Source organism: Miscanthus floridulus, chromosome 18 (genome assembly GCF_019320115.1).
Source record: "Miscanthus floridulus cultivar M001 chromosome 18, ASM1932011v1, whole genome shotgun sequence".
Taxonomy (NCBI): Eukaryota; Viridiplantae; Streptophyta; class Magnoliopsida; order Poales; family Poaceae; genus Miscanthus; species Miscanthus floridulus.
In genome coordinates, this window is record NC_089597.1 from 114,365,225 (window position 1) to 114,374,029 (window position 8,805).

Consider the following 8,805-nt stretch of genomic DNA (forward strand, 5'->3'; position numbering starts at 1 on the left):
ACGCATATCTTAATATTATTAACTGAAGGTTCACATTAATCTAACTGAAGGTTCACATTAATCCTCAAAAGAGGGTGCCCAATGAACAACGAGAAAATGGCAAACAGCGGGACCCAACGTACCTTTTTCATCTGGTGGGGCCCACTCCGAGGTCCATGAGGTGTGTACAAGGCTACACAAGCTTCCGTTGCATGCGTCGTACAGGTGTTTTTGTCTGCTACGGAGGCCGCAGACGTCGGTTCCCGGTTAGATTCTCTCCTTCTCATCTACGAGTAGTATACAGGTTGTTAGAGGGGGACTCCGGCCGGCCGATCTGATGTCCGTTTTGTCGAGTTGAGTAAGGCCACGTTTAGATGGCGATTTTTTTTTTTTTTGGTTTGGGCTACTGTAGCACTTTCGTTTGTATTTGATAATTAGTGTCTAATTATGGACTAATTAGGTTCGAAAGTTTCGTCTCGCGATTTCTCACCCAACTGTGCAATTAGTTTTTTTTTCGTCTACATTTAGTACTCTATACATGTGCCATAAAATTCGATGTGATAGTTTAGGATAAAAATTTTTGGAATCTGCCTAAGATTAAGAGGACAAGCTAGCTAGCCAACATTCGCATCAGTCAATGTCAAATGGCTACTTGTTTATGTAACATGCGCCGCTAGAAAACGAAGGGGCCGGTACGTGAGCGGGGTGTGTGACGATGTGCAGGGCACGTTGTTGAGTTGGGCACTTGGGCTAGCGGCGCAAGCTAGCTGTACAGCAAAACTAACAGAAGATGCTGACTTGCTGGGTTCATCGAGGCCGGAACCTGTCAACACTCAACAGGTTGCGCATACGAACGACGCACGTTTTCTTCTTCGGACTATACAAACGCACTTATTAAACACGCCAGTTCAATAATCTACTACTTACTATATATATGACGGCACTAATTGGAAGTTTCGAGTTTCTACTAGGTACCACCAACATGTTCATTCATGCAATTCGCTTCTTCCTCTTCCTTTTCTTGGGGAGGTAACAATGGAAGGGTTCACTAATTTTTTATAATCTTGATCTGCTAGAATGATTCCTAGGCTCATTCCAGCATAACCGAAGGAGGCCTTACTTGGATTGGGACTCTGGTTTCAATCTCTCTCTAGTATACTGACACAACCCTTCCCCGTTTCCTCCCAAATATCTCTCCGTTGACGACACAGGCCGAGCTCTTCCGCGTTTCGTATTCTCAAATCTCTCCATTGATGACCAAGCGAGTTCTTCCCCCATCTCGTAGCCTTCTAATCTCTGTAGGCTGTCTTCATAAAGTCGTGCATCACCATTTTATTTTATTTTTTTTCCACTACAAATATAGTTTTTTTTTGTCTGAGCGACTCGTTTATAAGAGCAAACTATTGGATTCAGGTGTTTTGCCGGGTGCCGAATGCACCCGGCAAAGGCTACTTTGTACTCGGCAAAGTCTTTGCCGGGTGCAGCACTCGGCAAAGAGCCTCCGGCAAAAAGTTAGTCGGCAAAGATTTCTTTGCCGGATGCTTTTTATCGGGCACCCGGCAAAGACTTTGTCGAGTGCAAACCTGGCACCCGGCCAAGAAAAGTGGTCGTTACGGCGCCGGCTCCGTTATCCCTTGCTTTGCCGGGTGCCATGTCAGAGGCACCCGGCAAATATTTTTTTAATTTTTTTTTTCAAATTTTCTTTGCCGGGTGCCGTGCCGGGGAGGCACCCGGCAAAGATTTTTTTATTTTTTTTATAATTTCTTTGCCGGGTGTCGCACCGAGGGGGCACCCGGCAAACAGTTTTTTATTTTTTTCGTAATTTCTTTGCCGGGTGCCAGGTCATGGGGCACCCGGCAAAGTTTTTTTTTTGAAAAAACTTTGCCGGGTGCCCTGGACTTGGCACTCGGCAAAGCTAGAAATTCCTTTCAGAATTCCCAGCTTTGCCGAGTGCCAGGGCCAGGGCATCCGGCAAAGCCTCAAAAATTAATTTTTTTTTATTTTGTTTTTTATTCTATAATCATAAACACAACATATAAAAGATATATATCACATCTGAAGCATCACAAAGACAATATAGCACATATATATCACATCCATCTCATCACAAACTCAATCCCACACATATATATCACATCGCGAATACAATACCTCACATACACGACATCACAAACATAATAGGTCCAATTACCATCGAAACAAGTCGATAGTGGATCACAGTGCATCACATGTCCATCAAGCGGTGAAAAAGAGATACAAACTAAAGGTGGGGAGGAAACTGAGTGCCTGGTGAAGGAAACTCGGCACCGCCTGCTTACGCCTGAGATGGGTCATTCGAACCCGCCGACGGAGGCTGCATAAAGGACAAGAGATTCAGGCACTTAGAGTGGGTCATCTAATGAAAGCACTAGTCGAAGCAATATGGATTCATACTCACTGGACTAGCTACAACTGGCGGCGGTGCTGGAGCGAACATCGGCACAGGTACACCATTCACTTGCCCAAAGTTCTGTAGGAACATCGTAATCTCCGCCAGCTGCTTGGCCTGTCTCTCCCGCTCGGCCCGCTCGGCTTGTCTTTCCCGCTCGGCCACCTCGGTCCTTGCCGCCAGGTCCCGCAGCTCCTGAGCCATCCTCTCGTTATCGGCCTGCAACATTTCAATTGAATGTTTTAGTAATGTAAAGGTAACTAAGTTATGTAAAGATCAATGTACGAAGAGTTAAACTGGACTAACCTGGAGTGCGTCGACCCGCTGCTGTGAAGGGGATGGCCGTTGGCGTATGGCCGAGCCTCCGCTCGGGGTACTTGCTCGGATCTGGGAGAGGGAGGGAACAGAGCCGGACTCTAGGGTGCCATCGCCAAGCCAGTACCGCCCATGCTTCTTGCCCTGTCCGATCCTCATGACAGTCGTGCCATCAATGTCGTCGGTGCTCAGATCCTAGTCTGGCCCCTGGACCGACCTTACGTCCGACGCGTAGGAGCTGATGCGGGTGTGGGTGCTTGGGTTGCTGTACGACTCGGGTGGGTCATCCGGGCTGAAGGTGACAGCGGAAGTCGCCTTTTCCCTTGCGGGCCAGTCCATATGCCATGAACGTGGACAAAGGCTGGCCACCATGCGACGCCGACTGCGAGAAAGACAACAAGATGATTAGAAGAAACATGCAGAATGGAGTGTTAGAATACTAAAAATGAATTCACGTACCCAAGCTTGCTTGTACGCGCCGAGGCTGCGGCTGCCTTGGTGGTGTGTGGGGCCTATCGCCTGCAAAGCCCGCTCCTGGTGGGCTTCGTGTTCCTGGATATAACCCTCTGTGAACCACCTGTCCACGATCATCTCCCAGCAGTCGGCAAAGGACTCGCACCACCATGGAATCATCTACATGTCATAAAGAATTTGAGATGTAAGACGACCAAATGAAAGCTACTTAATCTCAAAACGAATCAGTATTATTCTTCTTCATTTACCTCAATGTACTGTTCCCGGGTCAGAGGCATCTGTCTTGCTTGTGTCTTGCTGACTTTCTGACCAAGTCACGTGGCGTAGTACTTGATGATGCAAGTGAGGCGCTCCTCGTAGTGCATGTTGCTGATGCATTTTCTGGCACTTTTCACCAAGTTCTTCTCCGCCCTCTCCTCCTGTCCCTCTTCACACCTGAAAAAAGTCTGCAGACAGACATAATGTATCAATTCATTATGTCAAAAAGTGTCAAATGAATGCGATGTATTGATCAAAGTTGTGCGAATGAGACTTACCCAGAACTCTCTCCTAACCCGCTCCTGCTTGTCTTCATAATCTGCGTCGGGGGCAGATTTGTAGTGGTCCCACAATTTGGCTGGCCCCACAGTCCCCTTGTGCGTGACAATGCCAGGGTAATAGTGCCTGCACACAAGCCCCAAGATGTGGTTGGGGCTGCATGAGTCACCAGGCGACACAACCTCCCAGTGCCTGCACAAGTCATTAACAAACATTAGTTTCTCTAACAATTTTCAACGCGTTGTCTCACCACCTCCTCTCTCATACGATCGGCTTCACCATGGTGGACCCACCGGGTGTAGTTCGGTGTAAACCCATTCTTGTGCAGATGTGTACCCATGAGTTCCTTGTCTAGCATTCTCCTGTTACCACACTTGCTGCAGGGACACAAAGCCATTTTCGGGAATTTTGCAGCCTTGCCAAATGCACGATTCAAGAAACGATCGGTCTTCTGCATCCATTCATAGCTGGCATCACCCTGACTTGTCCGACCCGTGTACATCCACTGACGGTCCTCCATCCTCTAGCATATATAACATCACCATAGGTGACCATCAATTGCATCTACGCGGTGTCCCTACTCTCTAATAGGTGAGGATAGGTCGTAATCCCACCCGTAGATGTGTAGATGAGGTTAGTTTCCATGCTCCGCTCCTATCCGAGATGGAATTTCGGCAGCACCTCCCCGTCGTTCTCCCGATACATGTCCTGCAAGGGAGAGTGTGTATCCAAAGAACAATGGAGAGGTGATGCCGAAACACCGTCTCGAACTGGAGCGGAGCATGAAAACTAACCTCAACTATGCATTCGCGGGCTGTCCAAAAAGCGTGGACAATCCGAAATAGATACGGTCGCAGATATGCAAAGGTCCGCATATCTCCGACCATATCTCTTTCGAACGGGAGACACCTAACTAGGTTACGCGACCAAAGACCACATACGGATAGAGGGGTTATACCTAGGGTGACGGTGAGGTCCGGGTAGCGGGGCGATGGAGAGTCGGTGCAGTGGCGAGTCGACGCGGTGCAGGAAGACTCGCAGCGCCGATGAAGATGATCGGGGTCGCCAAGTCCCTCCCACAGGTCCTCCTGCAAAAAAGGGCAAAAATGGTTAGTGTCGACTCAAAATTTTGGCAGCACCTCCACTGCACGGGGAGGTTCCCAAAACCTGCAAAAAACATGGCACGAAGGCCAACAACCACATATATACCAAACATGGCACGAAGGCCAACAACCACATATATACCAAACATGGACACGAAGGCCAACAACCACCAATATATCAAGAGGAGCCATGTACTTTAGTTCTCTTTCCATGCACATGAAAGTATTGAAGTAGTACAACAACAATTACTACTAACCCCACAACTACTACTAACACTACTACTAACAACTACTTAACTACTAACAATGCTAATAGTAAGAACTACTTAACTATTAACAACTACTACTACTAACCACTACTACTTACTAACTACTACTATTTACTAACCCTACAACTAACACTACTAACTACTACAACTAACACTACAACTAAAACTACTAACTACTACTACTAACACTACAACTAACTACTACTAACACTACTAACTACTACTACTACTAACACTACAAGGGTAGGGCTTACCTTGGCGGCAAGAACGGCAAGAGCGAGGGCCGGCGACGACGGCGGGGATGACCGCAGCAGCGCGAGGATCAACGGCTGGTCGGAACGGCGTGGGGATCGACGAGTAAGCCTGGGCAAAATACCCGATACCCATTACCCGTACCCGAATTACCCGAACCCGGCCCCGAATTACCCGAACCCGAGGTACCCGATCCCAAATTCGGATAGCGATTTTGATTACCCGAAATTAGTTTGGATAATTCGGGTAATATCCCCCGGTACCCAAACTACCCGAACTACCCAAAGATTTGTTTTTGTCTTTGTATTTATCATGTGTTGTTAGCTGAACCATTTAACTTATCACTTTATTAGAATATAATTCTCTCTATTTGAATGAGTGACTGTAATATATTATTCTCTACAAATTGCTATTGAAATTCTATACAAATTGCTGCTGAAATTATGTATAGATCGCTACTGAAATTTAGTGTAGTTGGTTGTTTTCTGTAAATTTGGGTATATCGGGTAATACCCGAACCCGAACCCGAATTATTGGGTACCCGAATTTGCGGGTAGTGTTTTTTCGGGGGTAATATCGGGTAGCAATTTTCATTACCCGAATTTTGAATTACCCGAATTACCCGACCCGAAAAAATCGGGTAACCCGAACGCCCAGGCTTATCGACGAGCGGTCGGGTCGGCACCTTCCTCTTCTTCCTCCTCCCCCTTCTCTTTCTTCCTCTTCTTCCTCCTCCCCTTCTCTTTTTTCCTCTTCCTCCTCCCCCTTCTTTTTCTTCTTCTTCCTTCCTCCTCCCTTCTTCCACCTACCTCCTCTACTGCTGGCCGGCGGCGGGAGGAGCCTAGTGGCCGGACCACGGGCAGCTAGCCTCGTCGGGGACGGCCGGCGAGGTGGGGCCGCATGGCCGCCGCGGCCGGCGAGGCTGGGGCACCGGGGCCAGGCAGGAGCGTCGGCCGGGCCGAGCGCCGGCTGGGCCGAGCGCCGCCGGGGTCGTCGGGGCTGGGCCGCGGCCGCGGGGCCACCGGATCTAGGTGGGAGCGCCGGCCGGCCGCCGGGGCGAGCGCCGCTGGGCGTGGGCGCGGCTCGCGTGGGCGCTGGGCCGCCGGTGCCGGCGCCGCGGGGTCGCCGGGAATGGGCGGAGGCGCGGGCGCGGCGGAGCGCGAGGGCGGCGGTGGCGGCGGCGGAACACAGGCGCGGCTCTCCTGGATTACGTTAGGGTTGGGGCGTCGGCCGGCCTTTTTAGGCATGGGCCTTTGCCGGGTGCCAGGTGACAACGGCACCCGACAAAGAATTTTTTTATTTTTTTTTAAATTTCTTTGCCGGGTGCCCCATGACCTGGCACCCGGCAAAGAATTCTTTGCATGGGCCGGCCTTTTTTGTCATGGGCCTTTGCCGGGTGCCAGGTGACGACGGCATCCGGCAAAGAATTTTTTTATTTTTTTAAAAATTTCTTTGCCGGGTGCCCCATGACCTGGCACCCGGCAAAGGCTTCTTTGCATGGGCCGGCCTTTTTAGTCATGGACCTTTGCCGGGTGCCAGGTGACGACGGCACCCGGCAAAGAAATTTAAAAAAAATAAAAAAATTCTTTGCCGGGTGCCGTCGTCACCTGGCACCCGGCAAAGGCCCATGACTAAAAAGGCCGGCCCATGCAAAGAAGCCTCTGCCGGGTGCCAGGTCATGGGGCACCCGGCAAAGAAATTAAAAAAATAAAAAAATTCTTTGCCGGGTGCCTAACGGCGTGGCACCCGGCAAAGGATGACGGCAGCTGGCCGCCGTCAAGCCGGCCACCTTTGCCGGCGGCCATCTTTTGCCGAGTGGCCGGCACCCGGCAAAGACTAATTTTTGCCGACGGCTGGAATTTGCCGAGTGCCGGCACCTGGCAAAGGCTGCTTTGCCGGAGGCCTTTATTTGCCGGGTGCCTCCAGGCCTGGCACCCGGCAAAGAATTTCTTTGCCGGGTGCCCGATAAAAAGCACCCGGCAAATTTTTTTGCTCCCGGCAAATCAGCCGTTTCCTGTTGTGCAACCTAGAATGGTGTGAAAAAACAATAAGCACATCACATCCATGTTTGTCCATCGCTAGAAGTGCCACCTTTACAATTCTTTGCTTTCTTCGGATGACCTTTTAGTGTTAGGATTGAGTTTTAAGTTGGATTTAGTTTCTGTTAAACTTTTATAATAGTTGGTCTGATTCTCTTGCTTGCAAGTGATGAAACGCTGATTTTATCCAATATCTAAAATAATAGAAAAAAGAAACTATGAGACCTTTTCTATGCTTATCAAGTCAGGTGCATGGAGAAACCTTGAAAGATGAAAGCACAGCTAAAGAGGTAGGTGCATGGTAAAGAAACCAAATGACATAAACTATACTCAGCTAGGCAAGGCGAGCACCGTACCGACGAGGAATCCAAACGCGCCCTACATTTCAGTGATTCATCTTACAGCCATGCATGTCATATGCTTAGGCCGCGTTTAGAAGCCAAAAATTTTTGGTTTTGGGTACTGTAGCCTGTTTGTTTGTATTTGGTAATTAGTGTCTAATTATGGACTAATTAGGTTCGAAAGTTTCGTCTCGCGATTTCTCACCCAACTGTGCAATTAGTTTTTTTTTCGTCTACATTTAGTACTCCATGCATGTGCCGCAAGATTCGATGTGACGGATACTGCGCAAAAAATTTTGGGAACTAAACAGGGTTTTACTCAATCGTCACTACATTACAAATCTTCCTTCAATCTCGCACGTTTCCTTTTATCTCTTTTTTCACTGTAAGGATATTTTTTTGACGAAGAATTGGTTTCAAAATTAGCTTAATGTGCTGCAAGGTTCTGGTTCTGGCATTCAGTGCTTTGCTTGTGCAGTTCAAGTACCTGGCTTAGATACTTTTTTTTTATCTTGTACAACAGGACACACATAATCCACATGCGTGTGTGTACGCACGTAAATAAGAGATTGGAAGACTCTCTACCTAGCTTCCATGTGTATCTTTTTTCTTCTATCTATATCTATACATTATTTTTAATACTAAAGAGCGAAGCGTTTCTTCCATAGTGGACATCCCGAATGCATGACGTAGATAAGCAATATTTGCTAATCATATCTTACGTGACTCTTTCTTTATCAGGTGGCATCCAATGCTCGGGCTCCCAACATCATACGGCAAACACTCAAATCCAACTTGACAGCCTTATCAACACTAGTGGAGGGACGGGCTTTACTCCCGGTGGAAAACCCCCTCTAGTCCTGCTACCCCACCCGGGAGTAAGCATCCGGGATTAAAGGGGGTCCTTTAGTCCTGTGTCGGGAACCGGGACTAAAGGTCCCTTTAGTCCCGGTGCATAACATGAACCGGGACTAAAGGTCCTCCCAGCTTTAAAAAAAATAATGCCTCCCACCGCTACGTCCCGTGAGATTCGAACCCAAGACCTCATGCATTGCCTCGCGCGTAGCT

The 8,805-nt window shown here is 48.6% G+C and overlaps 2 protein-coding genes across 2 annotated transcripts; one reads left to right on the top strand and one right to left on the bottom strand.

Annotated features, from left to right (window-relative positions):
• Positions 1-2,049: 2,049 nt before the first annotated feature.
• On the bottom strand, positions 2,050-6,270 carry LOC136520477 (uncharacterized). The gene is made up of 8 exons (XM_066514019.1): positions 5,360-6,270; positions 4,692-4,821; positions 3,733-3,925; positions 3,445-3,642; positions 3,182-3,355; positions 2,714-3,104; positions 2,417-2,626; positions 2,050-2,332 (listed from the first exon to the last, which is right to left on the bottom strand). The coding sequence occupies exons 1-4, from the start codon at positions 5,490-5,492 to the stop codon at positions 3,511-3,513; spliced, it is 588 nt and encodes a 195-aa protein (XP_066370116.1). The 5' UTR covers positions 5,493-6,270; the 3' UTR covers positions 2,050-2,332; positions 2,417-2,626; positions 2,714-3,104; positions 3,182-3,355; positions 3,445-3,510.
• LOC136524411 (uncharacterized) lies at positions 6,258-8,536 on the top strand. The gene is made up of 2 exons (XM_066517802.1): positions 6,258-6,568; positions 8,479-8,536. Exons 1-2 carry the CDS (start codon positions 6,258-6,260, stop codon positions 8,534-8,536), a joined length of 369 nt encoding a protein of 122 aa, XP_066373899.1.
• Positions 8,537-8,805: the final 269 nt, after the last annotated feature.

What these genes read in the sequence shown, in the direction of transcription:
- LOC136520477 (XM_066514019.1), bottom strand. Translation starts at nt 5,492, where the DNA reads ATGGGTATCGGGTATTTTGCCCAGGCTTACTCGTCGATCCCCACGCCG. An exon ending in TTGCCGTTCTTGCCGCCAAG is followed by an intron (nt 4,822 to 5,359) that starts GTAAGCCCTACC and finishes CCTTTTTTGCAG; the next exon opens with GAGGACCTGTGGGAGGGACT. An exon ending in GGACCTCACCGTCACCCTAG is followed by an intron (nt 3,926 to 4,691) that starts GTATAACCCCTC and finishes TGACTTGTGCAG; the next exon opens with GCACTGGGAGGTTGTGTCGC.
- LOC136524411 (XM_066517802.1), top strand. Translation starts at nt 6,258, where the DNA reads ATGGCCGCCGCGGCCGGCGAGGCTGGGGCACCGGGGCCAGGCAGGAGC. An exon ending in GCGCGGCTCTCCTGGATTAC is followed by an intron (nt 6,569 to 8,478) that starts GTTAGGGTTGGG and finishes TTTCTTTATCAG; the next exon opens with GTGGCATCCAATGCTCGGGC.